Here is a 23643-nt window from a genome sequence, read left to right on the forward strand (position 1 = left end):
GAAACACCTTCATGTTATGGGGCTATGGTACAAAGCTCGAGGGATCTTTTGTGGTGTCAGCAGTGCCCACAAATGGCTAGATGGTTGGGAACTTTCGAATAGTTATGTCTAGTAAAGGGCAGTTTGTGGTACCCATCTTTGTAAGAATTCGTTGATGTTTACTGTTAGATTTGGATGAATTAATTGCAGGTGATGAAATAATTAATGTGGAATAATACTTCATTATTCATCATTTAATGGGCCTTGGTAAGAGTTTTATTGGTTTTGATGGGTCTCTTTCGTATTTATTTATTAGATTTTCTAGGTTATATTTGGTTATAGGAAAATTTAAAGAAAAATTTGAGAAAAAGAGAATAGGAATGAAAAGTAAAAAATAAAATAAAATTTAAATTTAAAATTGATTTAAATTTAATAAATTATTTTTATATATATTTCAAACTCATCTTATTTATTTAAATTTTTATATCAAAATTAAATAATATAAAAATATAAAAAAATATTAATTTTAATGATGTTGACTTCTCTAAACAAAATACGTAAAAATCGTTTTTCTTAATATTTTATTTTTCTTTCGTTAATACTTTTTAAAAACCAAACATAACCCTAGGAAAAAACTATAGTATTGATTTAAAAGGTTTCGAATTCCGTATCACAACCCTTAAAAGCAAATGGTAAAATTTAAACTATTGAACAAAGGCAAAAATAAAAAGATCAGGTATGAAATGATGTATCAAATGCAATCAATAATGAGACTGAATTTTTTGGTAGAATGGGACTAAAAAGACACCTAGCACAATTTGATCAATCACACTTTTCAGTATATACCAATTCAATAATGTAATCACATCAATTTTATTATGATCTAAAAAGTATGTCGTTGGATTGTTGAAGACTTTTGTCAAATACAAATAAACTATATCAATATCCTTGATTTTTTTTTTAATGGCCATTGATGTTATTGAGTGCATCAATCAACTACTCTAACAAAGTAATTTATGAAATCAATTACTTTGTTTAAAAAGGTGAAATAATGAGAGGTTGATTTTCCTCTAGTTGTAGTTGTAGACCAAAAAACTCCACTTAATTCATATTAATCATATTTGCACAAGAAAGCATAGATGATATACTAATACCCATTTCTTCTTTTTCACACTCACCAATCTTCATAATTCATAATAAATAAACTTTAAAGAATTCGGGACACCTGTTATATGATTTTATGCAAAACGACGAAATTTTTTTCCTCAAACATCTTTTAGAATTCAATTTTAATGTAAGAAGGGAAAATAAAAAAGTATTGATTCTGTAAATATTGAACTTTGCATCTTAACTATTGAAATAATTACATCAAAGTTCAAAGCAATAAGACTATAAGGTATAAAATAACATGATCAAACTCATTATAAAGTAATAAAAGTAAAATATATATATAACGTGATCTGATTGCTAACGTTTTTTTATATCGACCAATTGGATAGTAGTTGGAGCCTACTAATCACTTAGAATAAAATATCTCTATCATCATATAAAAGTACAAATAAAAATTCAAGATATAAAAAAAATTAGATCGATAGAAACAATGATATCATAATAAGAAGCAATGAGATTAAGGTATAAAACAATATGATAAAATTTATTATAAAGTAATGACACTAAAATACATAGTGTAACCTACCAATTCGGTCGTATAGGGGAGCCTTGTAAGCACCCAAAATAAATATACCCTCCGGATGTAGTTTTTCAAAAAGGCCACTAAAAGCAACCTGTTTTTTGGCCATAATGGAAGCATATACAACAGTTAGCTCGAAATTGACCCACAAGTGGGAAGGCAGAGGGTCATTTTCAGAGAGTAAAATGGTTGTTGAAAACGGTTACCAAATACCAACCTGGTTTTCTTGGGCTCATCATGACACAATTAGCTAAATTCCACAAATGACCATGCCCTTGTGCTCTAAGAGAATGTACAAATTATTTTACTCCACTTTCTATAGATTTCTTTGGGTTTAAGCTTATGACGTCAAAACTACCATTTTTTAAAATTATTATTAATTTAATTGGGCTGTCATTTCCTAGTTGACACGAACGCAGAAAATATCAACAATTTTAAAATGTTGAACCTAACCCACTTTTGAAATTTTATAATTCCTTTATTATGGCCATGCCAACGTTTAAAATTATTATTATTTGAATTATTAATAATTAGATTTAGGGTAAAAAAAAAAAACTTTTAAAATTAAATTAAAGAAACAGAAAGGACTCAGATAAATAAATCTTTTTGACATTTACCAAGCTGCGCCATCTATTTCAGGTGACACTGAAAAAATTCTTTTCCCAAAAAAAAAAAAAAAAAAAGAATCCTAAGCCAAGGGCCTTTTCGTAAGTCAACATGTCCGGTAGTCCCAACGTTCAAAAAATTCAAATCGATGGTTCGGCACCACGCCTAACAGCTTCGGAGATCATTGGGACCCACCTATATGGAATTTTCTTAGGGCCCACCGTCACGCTGCTATATATCTGTTAACAGCAACTGTATTATAGCTTAATGCCCTTTTCAGAGGTTCCGAGAACACCCAATAAAAAACCGCCACCTAAGCGTCAAAAAGCCACTAGGACAATAGAAAATTTAAGAAATCTTTCGAAAGGCTACGTGGCTTGTTATAATTGAGGAAATATTTGACAGTCTGTAACCGGAATCAGTTTAACAAGTTCATTTACAAAACCACCCGCATATTAAGCGCGTGGAAAATGCACTTGATCGTGCAGACACTATGATAAAATTTAAGGACTTTTTAATTCTTTATTTTTTTCTTCAATGATTTATATTCCCAAAAAACCGTTTAAAATGACAAGTTGAAAATCCTTTAATATATATTATTAAGAGTTGATGATATTTCAATGATGAAATTATTTATTGGAAAGGTATAAAGAGAGTGAGTTGATGGAAGAGATAAATTGAGAAAAGCACATAGAGGATTCTAGTTGTCACCAATTTCTCCTTTTTATCATTTTGTTTGTTATTCTCCAATTGTAATTATGAGCAGTGGGGAGTATGGCATCAAGATAAGAAAAGTCGATGAAGTATTAAATGATTATTAAGTTAATAATGATTTCAAAAGTTAAATCGATGGGCAACAAGTCTATTTTAAGTGTACAAAATTTTAATTTTTTTTTTTTTTTGGTAATTCCTATTGAAGAGGAAAAGAAGGAATGGTGCTGAAATGGACCCAGAAACGAAAGTCAGAAAAATGGCCACTTACTGCATACTAATAATCATAACAGTGACTTTTCAACATGAGGGTCTCCCACATGGTAAAAGAATAAATGGTGGGTGCCCATGTCTTTGGAAAAAAAAGGCTATAGCACTCATGACAGTTATTATTATTTTTGGGTGGGCAGAAGGTTAAAACCAAAGGGCCCTCTTGGGGGGATAATATATGAATGAAAAATGGAAACCCAAAGCCCCCCAACTCTGAGTCTGTAACCACATCCACAATCCTAGAATCCTAGAGCACATAGAAAAAGTTAATCTTTGTTTTCAAGTAAGGGGGGTTTGTTAAGAGGGCAGAGTTGTAAGTTGGTGGGTTCTCTTAATTTTCCCACCAAGTGATTGCGGTTAGAAGGTTGGGTTTCGCCTTAGAATTAATTAGAAAAAGGAGAGAAGTGATGAAGAAGCAGAGGGAAAAGGATGCCAGAGAGCAATGATCAAAGGTGGTTGTTTTTTATAATGGTTTGGGGAAGTAGCCATTCCCAAAACCCAAATACAAATCATGAAAGCAATGCAATGCATTCTGTAGATTTTCTTTTTTTTCTTTTTTTGGGCGGCTCTACGCTTTGAGCCGACCAAGCTATAATGAGAGTGTGAAAAGGGAATCCCTTTGCTGATCATCACATTCCCACTCCCCCATACACTCAAATCATGCTCTCTCTACATGCTCAACCATTTTCTTTCTCATATTCATACCCCACAAAAATATAAATTCAAAAAAAAATAAAAATAAAAATCTTTGAAATTACTTCTTGTATTTACTTGTGATACATGTGTAGCGTTTGTGTAATGTGTCTGTTATTGATTGTTCAAATTGTTTTATCAAATCCATAATATAGCATGAGATTAAAAGCTTAGTTTTGATTTATTTCCTTGCTTATACAGGAGGAGTCTTGATGTGTAATCTTGGTTCACTATGTAAGAGGGCAAATGAGTTTTTTCACAATAGCGAATGATTTAGACATTGAACCTACTTGAAATACCTAGAAACATTTTCAACTAAAAAAAATCTAGGAAAAGTGGTAGAAATGTAAAGAGCATGAAAATGAAGGGCAAGTTCAAGGCCAAATTCAAGTGGAATATTGGAATGTACTTTTATAAACAAGCCCATGTGTTAGAGTGATGTCATAAACTTTTGATTATATCTAATGAATCAAATAATCAAAAAACCAAGAGTTAAGCTTGCCTTTTTGAATGGCATAAAATCCAGTTGTCCACTTAAAAAAAAAAAAGAGAAAGGCCCTCCTAAAGAGAATGTCAAGAAAAGGGCTTACTTATTTACTGCTTGGGGCCTCTGGGTTGTCTTATGGGATTATAAAAAGCTCTTCGGGAAACCTCCTTTTTCCCGGGCTAATGAGTTGTCGAATTATGGTCACTTTCTGCTTTATTAGTAGATTTAATCTGTCATTCCCATGGAAAAGAAGAGAAGATTTTTTTTTTCCCTCTCTTTTTCTCCCCTTCCTCCTAATGGCTTGGTTCTCGTGGCTTTTGAGTGGGGTATATCTGCTTTTGAGGAGGTCTAATAATTAAATTCTGTGAAGGATGCGAGGATTCAGTCTCATCTTAAATAATGCAAAGCATGATTTTTGGAGAAAACTGAATTAAGATGGGCCTCTAACTTGAGCAACTTTGGGTGATTAGACAATTAGTAATCTATTTGGGGCTTTGGATTCGGACAGCTCAACTTGAAAGGCTAAAGATAACGCTGCACTGTGACCAAAGAGAGGAATGGCAGGTTTTGATCAAGAGAAAGGATCAATGGAGAGGCATCAAAGAGAGAAAGAGACAAAAAAAAAAGAGCAACTTCAGAGAGGAAAGGAGAAGAGAGATATCGCTAATGCAGTGTTTGGGCGGGAGGAAACAGGAAGAAACGATAGACCCAACCCCAAAAGGCAAGTGTGGACTCTGAATTTGATATAGGAGGGAAGAAACGGCAAAAACATAGGAAAAATAGGGGAAAGATTTTGATCTGACTTTCAGCAAAAACAAAAAGAAAAATATAATGGCAGTATTAGATCTTTAGGGTTGAAAATAAACCACCATGGAGCCCTCATTATAATCTACTGAAAAAAAAGAAGAAAAAAAAAGAATAGTTTTTCAAAATTTAGTGGTAAGCATGTTTCATGTCTCTGATGGAGTCATAATCCAGTTCTTTCTCAGAAGAAAAATAAAGACACCATGGATCAAGATGGTATAATTGCAAACAAACACCATCCAAACAAAAACAAATCAAATAAAACAGCCTCTTCCAGCATTCTGAGCAGTGGAGAAACTAGCAGGTCAAGAATCATAGTGTATTAAAGAAATCTACAATTCCCAGAGGGGAAAAAGGATGGTGATATTTCTAAATGTCCACTTTATCATCATTATTATTCATTTTTCAGTATAAAATACTCCTCATTTTTCCAGTGCACTTGATGTTTTACACAATTAAATGAGGGCCGAAATTGCATTAAATGTTACTAAGTCTATCATAAATAATAAAAATACATTACGAAACTAGAAACTGAATTGTCACCTAAAAAAATGTGCTGACCTGACATCTGCTGAGGAATGCATTCTAGTGCATGTTGCTTCATCAACACCAGATGCTCTTTTCCAGTTTGGCCCATATTCACAATGTGTGAGGATGCGGATCAGGAGGGAGTAGATTGACAAGAAACCGGTGAATCATTTCAAAACTGGTGAATGTGATTACAGCAGCTGGGGTAGTCCTCAAGAGGTTGGTGGCACACCCACGGTAAAAACCAGCAAGGCCTTCTTGCTGCAATACCTTTTTAATGCAGTCAACTACACCGGAGTAACGCTTTTCTGAGTGATGCCCTTGTTCTTGAAGCCTTGATCGTACCACCTGCATATGCAAAAATAAATTTCGCCATCTAAATATAATGAAAGGAGGATAAATTCAGTCTGTCCAAATTGCCAACAAACCAGTAAAGAACCTCAGTCAAACATTCATACAAAAAATCCTGAAGGGCTCAAAATGCAGGAGCAAAAGTTCAATTAACTGGGCCTCAGGAGTGAAATTAAAAGAAATTAGCATTGACATTTGAAGGCTCTAAAAAGGCAAAGGGAGCTGAAACCATGTAAAATTGGTAAAGACGAAAAAAAAAAAAAAGGATCTTATACAACAAGAATGCATTTTAACAGATTGGAATTAGATAATAGGATTTATGTTGTGAACTCAGAAAGTTGTGATAGAAACACTGTAAAATGTTCTGATGGTGCCAATTCAAAATGGAAAAGCTATGACATCCTTATTCTCATAATTAAAGCTAGTATCATAGCATCAGAGTGGTGCACAAGGCCAGTTTAAGGAAACCAACTCCTGCAAGAAAATCATTGATTGATATAGGCTTTCTAGATAACAAGTCCTAATTCTTATCTATTATATCTCCAAGAAAATTTTCGGTCGGAGTAATTTACTTTAGAAAGCATGGATTTTTTTTTTTTAGAGGGTTGTTTGAAGGCTGAAAGAGAAATATTCAATAGCTGGTACGTGAAAAAATGCTATATGCCTTTTTCCCCTCCTAGAAAAAACAATAAAACATTAAATAGACTCAAAAAAGCTTTTATAGGATTTCATTAGAAAATTCTCCTCATTATAGTTGTAGATGCTTCCCTTCACAGTTTCATTCACCTGTATAATGAAAAAAAAATGAGGGTGGTATTTTATCAAGGGAAGAAATAAATGGCCTAAAGTCTTTAATTTTTTAGGTTTGTGAGTACAACTTTATTTAATACATAAGCCCATTTTCATTTCCTACTTTTAGTACATAACATTAAAAATATCATGTTTTCTTATATTGAAAAAGAGAAGTTATTATGAAATAACATCATACCTCATGTGGATATGTCAGTGTAGATGCAAATATTTTGGAGACAGATGAGGCAACAGCAACATCAGGAGCACCGAGTTTATCCATTGTAGTGTTTTCTGGAATCATCACATAAAATCATCACGGATTCTCCTCTCTTTGATTTTGTAAAACATTACAAAGGTGAAAACTTACCTCGACTTGCCAAATACATTTTGATTTTTTCATATGTTGGGAATTGGATGGCCACATGACTGATACCAGCCAATGCCGGCACAAGCCCACTGTTCACAGCAAAGGATATCAAAGACATTGTTAGGATTATATTTGCAATTAGAAGTGTACTTACTAACACCACAGGGGATAATAAACCTGTATAATCCACGAATACCCTCCTCATAAGCAATTCTCCTCAAAGCTGAAAGAGTACTGCTATATGGTACAACACCTGCTCTCATTCCTTGAGTCTGCAGAAGGAAAGGAGAGAAAAGGTGGGCTTCAACACCTCCAACATGAGCTAAAATAGAGTCTTAACCTAGCTATTTAAGATCATAAAATATATCATCATTAATGGTTTAGTAGTTGTTGTACTGGCAATTTTTTTATAGTTGTAGGAGCAGCAGCAGCAGCAGTCATCCCTAATAATTAATCCCAATTCCAAATATGTCCTCACTACATGATCATCCACAGATCATAATTTAAGCCCTATTTATACATTCATGAGCATGAAACCATTGCATATGTGTGAAAAGAATAATAATGAAACAAAGGGAAAAATTAAGATTTCTTTTGACCTCATCAATTAGTTACTGTTTCTTACTATCTAATATAATTTAGCATCAACTTTAACATTGGTCCCACTAATAGATTTTGAGCCTGAATTTTAGGAGGAAGTTGAACACTCCATGGAGCCTTTTGACTTTCTGGACACAGATAAGTTAAAACACACACTATCCTCAACTACAGGGTTTTAGGGTTGCCCAAACAGACCAGTAGTTCTTCCGCTCTAAGATTTTTCTTTCTTTTTTTTTTTTCTTTTTTTATCAAGAAATTTTTGAAGTATAAAAATTGTCAAAACCATTTCTATACCAAAACAGGATAACGATCAAAACTGCAAAGGGATCCCAATCAGGAGATACATAATAAGCTACATCTGCACCCAAACTGAATTTTCTTCTGATGTATATGAGGTTGCAGAACCAATCTGGTCCCAAAGTTCCAAAGAAGGAATAACAATTTTCTGTACTTCCAGTAAGCTTTTGCTCCGTAAACATTAAAGAAATACAAACATCCTTTTTTTTTTTTTTGGTTGCAATAGAGCAAATCCAAAGACAACACCTGCTCATGATCCTGGAATACATTGCAATTATAGATGGAATAAGCCATGCCAAACCATCCATATCTCCCATGAGAAGACATTTATAGGCAGAGAAAACCATCCCTATTCATCCCTCTCCTATTCTATTTTTGGCGGAACACATACTTCTTTACTTTTTAAATCAATGATTTTTCTTCCCCCTTTCTTTGCTGTTGGTGACAATTAACAAAATTTTCAAGATTTTTAAGGACAAATGAGAAAAGGTTTTATGTCAAGACTACCAAAAGTAGAAAAAAGCAGTTCCATTTATATAGTTGGATACATTAAACAATAATTGCATAGAGGATGTGGACTAGAGATACACACTTGAAGTCTGGTCTTCACAACCCAAAGGGGATTTGTAGCAATGGTTGTTGCAGCCCCAGCACCACAGGCAGCTATCATGTTGGCACCAATTGAAAGTTGATGATTCTCATCTACATTCAAAAAGGAGTTACATAAAGAAACTGAGTATATAACAACAAAAGTTAAAGCTAAATATGGGATAATCAAGGATGAGATGGAACATGGTTATTCTCTAATTTCCCCCATAGAGAAAGCAACAGGTTATAAACCAACCATTGGAACAAAGAAAGCTCTTGAGCTGCTCATAGATTGTAAAATACACCTACAAAAACAATAATATGGATTATTGAAAAGAAAACGAAATCTAAAAAATGTTTAGAGACAGCATAAAAAAAAATAAAAAAAAGGACAACAACAACAACAACAAAGAGAACAACAATTGAACCATTTAACAAATAAAGAAAGCATTAAGTTCAAACCCAAAGGTAGCTACTTCAGGAATGGTCAATGATCATAATCTTGGGATACCTTAGAAATTACATCATAGTATCTTCAAACGAGAATATAATGCATAGTTGTTGTAGAAATTGCACAAATTGCTCCTATAAAAGATATTCAAGTGTAACATAAATTTATGTTACCTAACCAATTCTATTGGTGCATTGAGAAGTAAGTCATTTGATTCTCGGTCATTCAACACCATGTCTCTTCAAACTTGTGTAAGATATATATTTCAATGATTTTCAGTTCAATCTAGTCCAAGAAAAGTGGCCTTCCCAAACACCAAAGCCTTTGACTCCCAACAACCCAACACAACGATAAACCCCACATTCCCCCTTCTTTCTTCCTAGTTCTCCTACAAATGGTAACTGCAAATTACAGTCTTAGGACTTTTGAAGTGGAATCAAACTGTTAGGTGCAAGGCATTGAAGTTAGTTTGGTGTGTTGGTAATCATGTAAAGGTAGAAAAAGGTTTAGGGTTATGGAAATGGGTCCAATAAAAAACATAGTGGTTGCTTGTGTGTGAAAATGTACACGGATATGCAAAAAATGAAAGGTGGAGGTGATGGGATTTTGCAAAGGTGGAGGTGATCGGCTTCTTCAAAGAGGTTTTTGAGAGAAGCTCATTTATGAGGAGTTTGAATACTACTTTTTTGGTCTTGATTCCAAAGGGGGTGCAGAGGATTTAAAGGATTTTAAACCCATCAATTTGATAGGAGGATTGTATAAGCTTCTAGCCAAAATGTTGGCTAACAGGTTAAAAAGGGTTGTCAGCAAATTAGTTTCTGATTTTCGGCATGCTTTTGTGGAGGGAAGGCAAATCTTAAATGCGGCTCTAATTGCAAATGAGACTATCGATTCAAGGTTAAAGAACTCCACTCTCGGTATCATTTGTAAGCTTAATATTGAGATGGCTTATGATCATGTTAATTGGAGTTTTCAATTGGCAGTTATAAAGAAAATGGGTTTTGAGCAAAAGCGGGAGGGTTGGATGAAGTGGTGCATTTTTTTAGCTTCTTTCTTAGTTTTAGTGAATGGGACCCCTATTGATTTCTTCCAAAGTTCTAGAGGTCTAAGACAAGGGGGCCCCTTTCTCTCCTTATTTATTTGTTCTTGCAATGGAGGTCTTGAGTCAATTTCTTGTTAAGGCAAGGGAAATAAGTTTCATCTCTGGTTTTTCGGTGGGTGGGAGGGGTATAATAGGCTAGTTGAGGTGACTCATGTGGTTTGAGGCACTTAAAGGGTTGAAAGTCAATTTTGATAAGAGTGAAATCATCCCAATGGGAAGGATTGACAATTTGGAAAAGTTGGCAGTTGAGTTGGGTTGTTGGTTGGAGAATCTTTGATTTACTTATCTAAGCCTTCCTTTGGGAGCCTCGTTCAAGTCAGAGCCAATGTGGGAAGAGGTGCAAGAGAGAGTGCAAAAAAGACCAGGATTGTGGAAAAGATAATACTTGTTGAAAGAAGGGAGACTCACTCTCATTAAAAGCACTTTGTCTAGTCTCCCTATTTATTGCATGTCCCTCATAGTAATTTCCAAGAAGGGTAAGTTTAAGATTTGCAAAATTCCAAAGAGATTTTTCTTTTGGTAGAAGAGCTTTAGAGAAAAAACTTCATCTAGTGAATTGGGCTAAAGTATGCTTAGACAAAAGGATAAGAGGATTGGGAATTAGGAATCTTACTGTTCTTAACAAGGCGCTTCTGGGTAAGTGGGGTTGGAGATTCACTGTGGAAAGAGACTCTTTGTGGAGGCGGGTGATTGTTGGGAAGTTTGAAGAGGAAGGGGGAGGTTGGACTTCAAGGGTGCTTAGAGAAGGTTATGAAGTTAGATTTTGGAAATCCATCAAGAAAAATTGGGAGGTTTTTCAAATTAGGGTTGGCTTTATTACCTATCAAAAAAAAAAAAAAAAATAGGGTTGGCTTTATTATTAGGAATGGGAGGAGAATCAAGTTTTGGTTGAACAAATGGTGTAGTGACTCCCCAATAAAAGGTCTTTCCCCCTTTATTTGTCATCATTGATTCAAAGGATGAGTGGGTGGCAGATATGTGGGAGGACGAAAGGGAACTAGGTCATTGGAGTCTTTGTTTCTCAAGACAATGCCATGATTGAGAGTTAGAAATGATGGAAGCTTTTTTGCGGAGAATTCAAAAGCATTCAATTAAGCGTGAGATGGAGAATAGAATGACTTGGTCAGTCTCAAAGAATGAAAAGTTTTCTATTAAGGCATTCGACTTTTTCCTAACTCCAAGGGGTGGAGAGGCTTTTCAAGTTATAGAGGTTTGGAACTCGTGGGCATCGACGAGATTTGGCTTTTTCACATGGGAAGGATCACGAGGAAGAGTCCTGACTTTAGACTAATTGAAAAGAAGGGGGGTTTCTCTAGTAAATAGGTTGTTTTTTATGTAAAAGGGAGGAAGAGTCCATCAACTATTTGCTTCTTCATTGTGTCATAACTAATTATCTATGGCAACTAACTTTCTCATTATTTGGCTTGCAATGGGTGATACATTCAGATTGACATTGCTAAGTTGGAGTGGAGCACAAGTAGGAAAAAACAGAAGAAAGCTTGGTTAATTGCCCCTTTGTGCCTTCTTTGAGTCATTTAGCGTGAAAGAGATAGGAGGGCTTTTGAAAAGATATAAACTTCATATCAAAAGCTTAAGTCTACTTTTTTGTTTTCCTTATTGGACCTTGTTAGGACTCTTGTAGAAGTTTTTGATCGATTTTGTAGATTGGTTAGGAGCCAAGTAGTGGTGGGCAAGTGGTTTTGTTCTTTCCCTTTTTTTTTTTCCTTTCTTTTTATGCTTGGCTCCCTTTGTATACTCCTAGCGTACTTTGGCGTGTTTCAACCTTTCTTCTATCTATAATTTTATCTGCATACTTTTCAAAGAAAAAAAAGATATGCAAAAAATGAAGATTGTAACTTAGAATTGATATCCTCATAGGAAATGTTAGTCACATTTCATAATCCCAAAGGAAACCAAGTGGCATTCTACAAAATCTTATATGAGGCTTTCGATATTGTTAAAAAGTGTCTCAAATTCCTATATTGTATTTAGTTAAAGAATATTGAATAAAATATTTCCTTATAAAAATAAGCATCCTTTATAGGTATATCTTTATAAATATTCTAAATTATGAGGAAAAAAAATCATAAAATTGTGATAGATATAGAAGGCCCATATGAGGTAGATGGAGATGTGAGAAAAATGAGGAGAAATTGGATGAAACAAATCTCACATTTAGGGTGTAGATACTACTTGCAAGAAAACTTTGGATTGTTTCGAAGGGGATAGTGAAATAATTTTCTCTTATCTGCAAATGTAAGCATGATTAGTTGAAGTGAACAAATTTCTTTTCTTTTAACACTCATAACACAACCCATGGTATCAAAGTCTACTGTTTTTTTTTTTTTTTTTGATAGGTATCAAAGTCTCTATTGTTACAACAAATTGATATTAGAGCCTATGTTAAGATTTCCATAAAAGCTAAAGGGAATATCTAAGGTTCAAGATTCCAAAACTGCAACATGAATATAAAAATGGTACAAAAGATTTTTTTTAATAACCGGAAAACCATGGCACAGCCCCTCTAACCCACCCATGGCTTTAAAACCCTAAGGACCCTAACCGCACCCACCACAACTAGCTCTGGGTAATCCAAGAATTGCTAATGGTAGGAATCAAGACCATGCACCTCTACCACACATCCTAAGACTCACCCTTACCATTGGGTCATACCCTAATGGACAAAAATGGTAAATCAAAATTCCTTTGTAGTTTTCTTGTGTGATCCAAAAATGATACAATCATATGTTGGATCACACAAGAAAACTACAAAAGGATTTCTGATTGAAGATAAAGTTAGTTGCTCTTTCTTCATAATGGCATACATGTAGAATGCAATTTCTTATTTGGAATAAGTGTAATCACTCCATACACTAATCGGATCTTGAAAGATGGAAAAGGAATTGCCTGAATGATTTCAATTCATAGAGATATATATTAATAGGCAAACAGTGAGTTTTCATGAAACATGAGGAAGGCATAGGGCAGAGTAACGATTCAGAAAATCGAGTACTATGAACCTAGGGATGGAAGTAGTGCATACTAATTTGATATTCTTTCATTCAAAACTTAAATTTCTTGTAGATGTGGTTCAAATAAGTTTCTAAGTACACATAAGTGATTGCCTCGATAATAACTTATTGTAAGAGTTGAGTTCACCAGTGACATATGTAAAAAGAGATGTGCATGGTGGAGGCCTGTATCATAGAGATGAAGGCTTAACTTGATGAAATTTAAGTTAAAGTGAAGATCGTTGGAAAGTGCCTTAATTTCTCTAATTGGTACATATCCCATCCAGTAAAGAATATTTTATATTTGACATTTTATAATAGAAATACGTTTCCTTCCAGAACAAGTCAAATGTGTTAAAAATATCTTTACAAATATTTTAAATTCATAAGAGGAACGAGTTATGAGATTGAGATGAGCTTGTAAATATCATGGGAGATAAGTAAACATGTGGAGAAGATTAGGAAACACCTAGTGAAGCGAGCTCCCCTTCAAAGTGCAGATGCTAGGAAAAAAGAAAATATAGATTGTTCAAAGCTTGACATAGATTGTTTTGAAACTTGGGAGTTGTATTTGTTTTTTCTTTCCTATGTGAGTCTTCTACAATGTAGTGAATTGGTTTTTTCTCATCCATGGGCGTAAGCATGGTTGACTAAACCACATAAAACCTCATGCAACTTTATGTGTGTGATTTGCTTTATCTTTACTCTTATTGCACAACACATGGCATTAAAAATTCCACAACTACAACAAATATTTGAGTCAATAAATAATTTAGACCATATATCCTTAAACTCAATCAATCATTCATGGCTCATGCAAACAGCTAGATTTATTGGACAAGGTCCCTTTAGCATTTGACGATAGTGTTCATCAACAAATCCTTTCTAACAGGAATACAAACACTCTGTATTTTAACTGGCCAAGATTCTTTATGTTTTAAAGGCAAAGGGCATATTGGACTAGGAGGTTGGCAATAATTCTAGGAAATGTTTTTTAGGGGCTAATGTGGGAGACCTACAAGGCTTTAGGAATATAGAGTCCCTAATTAGATTTCATCCACATAGAATAACTACAAAATGAAGAAAGCTAAAAAAGGAGAGTGAGGGAAAATAAAATTATCATTTTCTCTTCATGAACACATCACATGAAAAAGCTAGAGAATCTAATTTCATTATTCCCACTTCCCAATTTAAAAAAAAAAAAAAAATTCCCTTCTCATTTTCCCAAATAATCTCTCCAATTTAATTATAACAAAGGAACTCAAGACTTCACAATTCACAAAGCAAAAAAAGCGACGCTCTTTATTTTTAAGTACATTTATATTAGGTATAATATCAACCCCTGGAGTAATAAAACAGACAATCACCTTACAATTATACCAAGTCAAAAACATCCTCAAGCCTTTGCAAACAAACACGGGTATGAAATAATAGCCAGGAAAAGAGAGAGAACTCACTGCCCAGTTTGGAAGCAATGCTAGGACTGTGGGAGAAAGCCCACGATACATGCCTCGCAATCCCTCCTTCTGAAATATTTGTTCCAAACTCCCAACAATGAGACTACCTAGCGACATGGAGAAACTACCACTATTAAGGTCTTGTAAATGCCTGATCACATTCATTACAAATAACATGTACTTGCACTCGTTAAATCACTATATCCTTAACCTATTGAATAAACTATAAAACCATATATCCTCATGATTCCAAGTGTGTTAGGGTTTTTCATCCTTATAAACTAGAAACTAGTATATCCTTGTGCATGTATCCAAAGGTTTTCCCCCTTAACCATGAGCATATTTGAACGCATATAAAATACTCCTGCCTTCAATGAAGTTGGAAATATACCTGAATTTTGTTATGACTTGAGGTAATCCACACAGATTAAGTACATAAACTGCCATCAAATGATTCCTTTCAAGTCAAAAGACTTACCTTTAATGTTTCCATTACCCAGCTGAGGCAGCCCATGAACCTGAAACCTCGTCTTAATAACATCTAAAGGGCACACAAACGTAGCCGCAATGACTCCTGTATGAGAATTCCCAAATTCAAAGCGTCAAACCGAATATATCGAAGCTTCACTCACAAAATTGAAAAAGATATTCCAAGGAAATGGATATTTAAAAGAAAATTCCAGGATGAATGTTTAAATCGGCCGTTTGGCAACCATCTAAAAGTTTAACACAATGAACCGATTGATTAAAAGTACTCCCATAAGAACCAAACAAACATCCATGTTCTGTTTGATTGTAAAGAAAAGCAGAAAAAAATTAAATAAATAAAGCCTTCTATTTCTCTCTTTCCCTCCCTTTTTCTCTCAACCAAACAGATAGAATTCAACACGTACCGGCCGCAGCGCCTGCGCCAGCATTACAGAGGAGGCCCCTGGGGCTAGGAGCATGAGATTCTGCAGGCATAGCTGAAATTCTCGCGAGAAAATAGAGAAACCTGAGCGATATTCAAAGATTCCTCTCTCGAGAGGGAGATCGCAGAGAACCAAAGTCGCATGGCCAGAGCCGAAGCTTCTGAGTCGAATCGGACGAGTTAGGGCTTGTAGGAAAAGATTCAGCAGCTAGACAGTCTCTCGATAAGACCGAGAGCCAGATAACTGGAATCGCGTGGGATATTCATTAGAGGGGAAAGCAAAAATGAGAATTGTGCGTGGGATTCTCCATCCCGGATTCGTGGCGCTTTCATCTGCACCGCACGATTCGCCACGTATGGGTCCACTGAGTTTTAAATCATTGCTTTATCGCGAACCAGATGCGCGTTTTTGCGGAGAACCGTTCTTGGCAATTCGAAGTGGCGTGCCTTGACCGTGCGGATGCGGTCCCTTTCTGGCTAGCGGTGAGTCAAAGCGGCTGAGCCAGCACCACGATGGGTTCAATTAGGTCGAGCCGCGGCTTAGGGTTTAGGGGGTGTAGGTACAATTTTAACTTTGCCTTGATGACAGATAAAAAAAACGCAATATAAAATCTATTATTTCATTAATAGAATTTTTCAATCATTTAATCTTAATAAGAGACAACAATACGTTTTCATATCAACTTAAGGATATTTTCTTAAAACTTAATGAGTATTTAATAAATCAATTTAATAACTTAAAATAATTTAATAATTTAATTTAAATAATTAAATATATTTAATAAAATAATTTAATGATATAATTTAAAATAAAAATCAACTTTAATAATTTATTTTACCCTTTTATTTTTATTTGTCCTAATCAATTATTCTACTATTTCCATTATTACTCAAGTTCATTTATCCTAATTCTAATTATAATTTATGAATAAATTTTAAATTAATTTTATTAAATAATCTTAATACTTAAAATAAAAATTAAGTAATAAATTTTGTTTCAATAATTTAATTTTAAATTAGTTTAAATTATTAAGTTTTATTAAATATTTTCAAATTTAAATTTTTTGTTGTTTAAATTTTTATTTTTATTTTTATCTTAACCTTACACCTTTTAAATTCAAATTAAAGTTGAAAAAAATTAAATTTAGGGGGAAAAAAGGAAGTATATCATTATTATTTAAACATATGCTCCACAAAAAAAAAAAAAAAAAAAAAGATTATGGTGGAAAGTTATTTGATTGCGATAAAAAATGAAAATTGTGATTTTTATATATCACATTAAAAATGGAGTTTCGTAAAAGATGGAACGCACGTGACAGCTGATAGGAAGGTTGTAAATAAACAAAGTAAAAAATGCGTACATAATGATTTTGTCTCTATAGCCCACATATTGCCAATTTTTCAAACACATGACGTGTCTGCTTACGACCTTCTTGTTGTCCATCACTGACACCGTCAATTGCTCGGAAATCATCCATTCATATGGTTTGACCAAATTGTTATTATTATGAGGATAGGGCATATAATATATGACAAGGTTGTAACTAAAAATGCAAGGTTTTTATCCCTTGTGGAAGACAACAACACCAGGTATTTTAATTAGTTCTCTTTTATTTTTATTTTTGTTTTGGAGAATAAAAAATAATAATTGAACACAATGTCAATTTTAGCATATTTCGTATGCATTTCAACCTAAAAAGTATTATAAAAATGAAAATAAATAAATATTTGACAAATTATTAAGAAATTTGTTTGATTAGCCAATTTTCTATTTATTTAGTGCACGTTTGATAAATTAACTTAATAATTTAAAGTGTCTTAATAACTTAATTTAAGTCATTAAGTGAATTAAGTTTATTGATAAAATAATTTAATAATATGACTTAAAATAATATCAACTATAAGTAATATGTAAAAATAATCAACTTATTTTTAATTTCATATCTTTAATTTATTTGTACAATCTCTTTTACAACTCTATAATTTTTATTGTTACCCGATCTTCTTTACCTTAATTATAATTTATGAAGACGAATATATCAAATTAATTATTTAAAATAAATTTTAAGTTAATTTTATCAAATAACCTTAATATTTAAAGCAAAAATTAAGTAATAAGTTTTAAGTCAACAACTTAAATATGATTTAAATTTCAAATGAATCACATTCAAAATGGAATTTGAAACTTTTTCATATTATAAAGAAAATGGAATTTGCATTAATCTTCTCTTAGAAAATTCAAAATTAAGAAGAAATGATTTTAGAGTATAGTTCCTTTACTCATTAATAAAGTCTTTTCCCTCATACAACTCGTAGGGGGTGAGAAGGGTCCTTACTCTGTCATGCACAATGTATTACCATCAATCCTACCATAGGGGGTGAGAAGGGTCCTTACTCTGTCCTTCACAATGTACTACCATCAATCTTACCAAATAACATCTACCCACACAAACTCAATTAAAAGATAAGAAGGATTCGATAAAAATATGAAATTCCAATTATTCAGATAATCAAATTAGTTCTATTAAGGGTGGTAGTGTCTTTTGAAAACATTTTTAATGTAAAAAATGTTTTTTTAAAAGAAAATAAAAAATATTTTTAAATTTTTAAAAAATATTTATAAAATTTATTTATAGTGTTTTTGAAGTAATATTTGATAGATGATTCTCTTAAAAATAATTATAAAAAAAATAATGTACACTAAAAACGTCTGTAGTAAAGAATATTTATAGTGAAAACACTTTGAAATCCACTTGTATTGAATATTGGTATTAGATTTTTAAGAAATATTTTAAAATAAAAAATAATTAATATAAAATTTTAAAAGATAGGATTAAGTCGGCTTGGAATACCAGATCCGTCGGCACACTTCTGTAGTCCGATTGAGACCATCAGCCCGGCTCAAAGATATGTGCTAGGGTTCCCATGTATGGTGGGACCATTGGACCAACACTTCTATTTTGTAATGAATTGATTCTTGTATTTATTTATTTATTTTATTATGTTTGCTTTAAATAATATGTTGGCTGACTAAGCTCCAACACTCGAGGCTGAAAGTAGGCTCGAGGACGAGGCCTTGACACTGGCTTTGGTTATTGGAAGGTGTCGACGAAAAAGCTGGGAAAAAGGATAAAAGAAAAATAAAATATTGGTTCAAAATTAATGCATTTTTCCACGTGATTCTTTAAATTTATTATTCATATTTAAGTTTGTCAATCATTTTAATTATATTTAATTCTTCTCTTATCTTGAGAGAGAGAGAGAGAGAATTTTTTAATTTGAGGGTGGCGGCTGGGGAGCGGGTCTTGGGCTTGCATTAAGGAAAATGAAAAGTTGGACTATTTTGACTTGAATTTCTGGCCTGATGTATGTATATTTGACAGAGATAGTTGAGAAATAGTTATGTCCTAATAAAAGTAAAGAAGACTAGTGACGTACAAGCATTGAATTCTAAGTATCTTAAGACCAAAGCAACTCTTAATTGGGATTGGAGTAGCTAAGATGGCTTTTTGGACTTTATACTAAAATCATATTATTGGTTTCAACAATCATCTTAATTCATCAAATCATTGAATGTCAACAAAAACAACTTAGAGATGATCACGTCATTAAAAGTAAATTAGACTATGGAAGTACAAGCATTGTATTCTAAATATGTTAGGTAACATGACTCTTAATTGGGATTGGAGGTGATGTTTTTTATGATGACGTTTTATGAATTGTCATTTTAATATTTCCATTTGGAGGAGAAAAGTTTATTATAGAAAAACATAGGAAATTGCTTAGTGGATAAACTTTTTCTTATTTGATAATTATGCAAATTAATGTGAACTAAAAGTTTAAAACATCATTCGCTTGCAAAGTATTGCAAGTCAATTAATGGATGCAGTAATTGATATAAAGAAAATAAGAAAGTCATATATGTCGATTACAATTATTCTAATACGAATTAATGTTTCTATAGAACAGTTAATAAATAAATCTAAGACACTTTTAAATGACTAATTAGTCTCAGTTTAAGATGATTGCTCTTAAAAAGGCGAGAATAGAGAGATTTATCCTTAAATAGATATTGATACATGAAAATAAAAAGATTTCAATAAACTATGTATATATAAGGAAAAATGAGATCAAAATAATAATAGTACTAATAATGTTTTCTTTTTCTAAGTGACCTTTGACATTATTAGTAATGATGAAAATTCAAAACCAATAAATACGAAAGAATGCATACATAAAAATGACTAGCTAGCTAAAATAGAAAGGTGTTATCTAGACATATATAAGCTCATAGCATAACAAAAAGTATTTGGATCTGTAATTTAAATGCCTATAAACATAAATCCTATTTAATACAAATGGATTATGCGAGAGTGAAATAAGAAAAATGATATCATAAGATGTAAAACATGACTTTTCACATAAGGTTTTTCACAGAGATCTAATATTCACTGCAATGCAACATAGTCTCCCATAATGGATACAATAATATTTTAGTATCTAACAAGTTTAATAGTCTTAGAAGGACCAATGTTTCATGAATATAGTCATGATTTTTTATATGGATCCATAAATAGTGTCATGTATATAAAAATTCTTAAAGGATTTTAAAAACCTAAAACATTTATCTCAAAACCTCATAGCTTGTACTCGATTAAAGTGCAATAATCTTTATATGAATTGAAACACTCCAAATGAGTATAGTGCAATCACCTTAACGGATACCTAATAAAAGAAATATTTGCAAATTGTTTGATTGGTCCATGCATGTTCATTAAGAAGTCAAAAGTTGAATCAACAATTATTACGATATATATTGATAACTTAAGTCTTTATTTACAATATCTTATTTAAAAAAAATGAATTTGAAATATCTTAAAAGGATAAAATTTTGTCTTAGACCCCAACTTGTGTTTATTTAAAGTTGAATGTTTGTTCATCAATGAACATATACAGAGAAAGTTTTATAACACTTTCACATAGATAAAGCATATCCACGAAACTCAACAATGGTTGCCTATTTACTTAAGGTGAATAAAGACTCATTTCGTGTTCATGAAAATGATGAAGATTTATTTGGTTCTGAAATGTCACACGTTAGTGCAATGATACATTTACGTATCTTGTAAATTATACATGACCATATATTGCATTTCATGTCACTTTACTAGCAAAGTATACTTCCACTTTAATTATAAGAAATTAGAATACTATTAAGCATGTATTGCATTTTCTTAGTGGAACAATTAATATTAAGGATGGTAATAAGATGAGTTTTTCCATAAATTTATCTCGCCAAAAATGGGATTAGTTTGAAATTATGATAAATGGGCTTGGGTAGGATTGAGATTTTTATTTTTATTTTTTTAATCTACGATGGCTTTAACGTGGGTTTGAGTATGACTTTGCCTCACCTCACCATGCTCCCGATTGTATATAATGTTAAATAAAATATTTTAGTTGATTTTTTTTTTCATTTTCAACTTTTTTTTAACATGTATAAAATATTAATTTTCATAAATATAAGTTATAAATATTTATATATAATATTTATTTTTAATAAAATTTATATTTTAAAAAAATGATAAAAATTGAAAAAATAAAATAAAATTTAAATGGGGTGAGGTGAGGCAACTATAAGAATTTTCTACGCCTGCTTTGCCCCATTTAGTTTTTCTTTTGAGGTAGGGATGAGAGTAGACATAAATAAATGAGACGAGGGTGATTAGTCCCAAACTACTTCATTGTCATTCCTAATTGATATGAGTCTATGATATTCAAAAATTTCAAAATCATAATTGCTTTGATATGCACATGTAAGTCGTCTTTTGAACTATAATAAAAATTTGATGTCATACAAGATATGCATTTTCTTGTAACAATACTATCATATCACAGAGATTTGTAAAACACATAGTGATTACCACTTCTTCAAATCACTTAAAAGTACTTACAATGCATAAAGTAAGTTGTGAAAGCATATGACTAAGATGTATGATCCAACATAATTGAGAGTCGTGTAGATTATCCTTGATTGAGAATAATATAATAATATTATATGAAGATAATGTTATATTGTATTGCATGGATTAAAAGACATTATATTAAAGTTGGTGGAATCAAACACATCTTGTCTTAGTTATTTAATACACAAGAACTACAAAGGAGTAATGAAATCGATATTTAATAAGTGTGGTCAAGTAATAACCTAAATCTATTTAGAAAAACTTTGCTAACTACAACATTTTTCAAATTAGTACATAAGTTTTGAATGTGCTAACTCAAAGATCTTTCATGATAAATTAGTAGAAAAAATTATACTTATATCAACCGAGAAAAAACGTATTTATAAGAGGATGTTAATGTAATGTTTTGTTTTGTATTTTTTTTTTTTTCTGTGTACAGGTTTTATGCCATTATGTTTTATTAGTAAAGATTTAAACGAGATGATCTTAAAAGATCAAAATATGGTGGACATGAGAGAGGAAGTATTGCAAATACTATGTTAATGGTAAATGACCATCATGTGTTATTTGACTCCTTTTGCATTTACTATGCAATTGGTTAATTTCATCATAAATTATAGTATAAACTATCATTTTTCAAGCATATAAAAGGCATTGTCCACATGGAACATCTTTGAGAATACCCTCTCTACTTCTCTCCAATTATTTTTCCTCTTTCCTCTTAATTCCATCTCCTTCACCGCATCTATTCTTAATAGGCTTTCAAAAATTAATATTGGATGAATATGATAATGTACATGTTAAGTGACTTATGTAAATATAAGTTACATATAATTAAGAAAAAAAATATTTTATCTTAATAGACCCTTTCAAAATTATTTAGGAATTCTTTTTCCGTTGTAATAACATACACCTAGAAAGATTAATCAAATATTCGAATAGATGGTCGTGGATTTGTTTGCAAATAATTACAATTTATTTTTAAATTTATACTTATTTTGATATATAGCTATTTAACCAAAATGATGTAAGCCAAAATCATATGAAATTATGAGCAATAATAGGTTTAGATGGAAAATCTTTATAATGTAACAAATTGTGAGTTTTGACAACTGCTCGACAATCTGATAGGTAAGATTTAATACCCACTTATGAATGTACATATTATGTGTTATCTAATCTTGAACTTTCTGACCAATTAATGATTATCTAAGAGATCTTCTTTGAAAGCATCTTAAAATCTTAAATTCACTTAAATATGTTGAATAAACATTGATTTGATTTGATTAAGAGATTATGGGTGTAAAATTGGAAAAGCCCTATATATATATGATCTTCTAAAATACTCTATTGGTTCTCGTCTTCTTCAACATGTCAATTATAATTATATATATTAGTGAATCTTTTTCCTACAATTATAATTAACCGAGCTTAGAATGACATCATATACAAACTATAATTAAAAATATCACAAATTCTAACATTACCTGAATGATCAATTGGTTTTGACATTTTTACGATGTGTAGACTCTGCATTGCGTCACAAATAATTCATTCACAAGTTGAATTGATTGAGCCATTCAAGGAAAGTTGATTGATTATTTGATATAATAATTGCTCTTACTTTTCTTTCATGGTTGATATGATATAAGGTAGATTAGTCAATTAATCTTCTCAAAAAACCTAAGAGCAATTCTGTAATTATATTTAGTGCACATCCAATGCATAATGTGAAACTATATCTGTATGACATAATTTTTCCCAACTAACACCTTTCAAGATGTTGCAATGGGGCAACATGAATTTTGATACTTGGTCATAGAGTAGGTCAAATGACAAGATTATGGTTATATATTAAACCAATTTATTACAAATGACATGGAATCTACTAACAAAATGTAAATTACAAAATTAACCCAAGTTTAATAACTTTCAAAAATAGTTTATTATTATTATTATCGTATGAAATTAATTATATTTTTC

At 32.0% G+C, this 23643-nt stretch overlaps 1 protein-coding gene across 2 annotated transcripts; it reads right to left on the reverse strand.

The window, feature by feature from the left end:
• Nucleotides 1-5606: 5606 nt before the first annotated feature.
• On the reverse strand, nt 5607-16112 carry LOC100258843 (nicotinamide adenine dinucleotide transporter 1, chloroplastic). 2 transcript variants are annotated; one of them, XM_002273538.5, is made up of 9 exons: nt 15678-16112; nt 15263-15358; nt 14785-14891; nt 9020-9068; nt 8768-8877; nt 7456-7550; nt 7279-7367; nt 7108-7202; nt 5607-6116 (listed from the first exon to the last, which is right to left on the reverse strand). In XM_002273538.5, exons 1-9 carry the CDS (start codon nt 15745-15747, stop codon nt 5880-5882), a joined length of 948 nt encoding a protein of 315 aa, XP_002273574.1. In that variant the 5' UTR covers nt 15748-16112; the 3' UTR covers nt 5607-5879. The 2 variants fall into 2 exon arrangements, with proteins under 2 accessions (XP_002273574.1, XP_019076891.1); XM_019221346.2 differs by having other exon boundaries at nt 5607-6905; nt 15678-16085.
• Nucleotides 16113-23643: the final 7531 nt, after the last annotated feature.

The sequence above is a fragment of the Vitis vinifera genome, chromosome 7 (assembly GCF_030704535.1).
Source record: "Vitis vinifera cultivar Pinot Noir 40024 chromosome 7, ASM3070453v1".
In the NCBI taxonomy this organism is placed as follows: domain Eukaryota; kingdom Viridiplantae; phylum Streptophyta; class Magnoliopsida; order Vitales; family Vitaceae; genus Vitis; species Vitis vinifera.

Excerpts from the sequence above, each read along its gene's own strand:
- LOC100258843 (XM_002273538.5), bottom strand. The coding sequence starts at position 15,747 with ATGCCTGCAGAATCTCATGCTCCTAGCCCCAGGGGCCTCCTCTGTAAT. Across the intron at positions 7,203-7,278 it reads AATGTATTTGGCAAGTCGAG|AAAACACTACAATGGATAAA; the intron begins GTAAGTTTTCAC and ends TGATGATTCCAG. Across the intron at positions 6,117-7,107 it reads CACTGACATATCCACATGAG|GTGGTACGATCAAGGCTTCA; the intron begins GTATGATGTTAT and ends TTGCATATGCAG.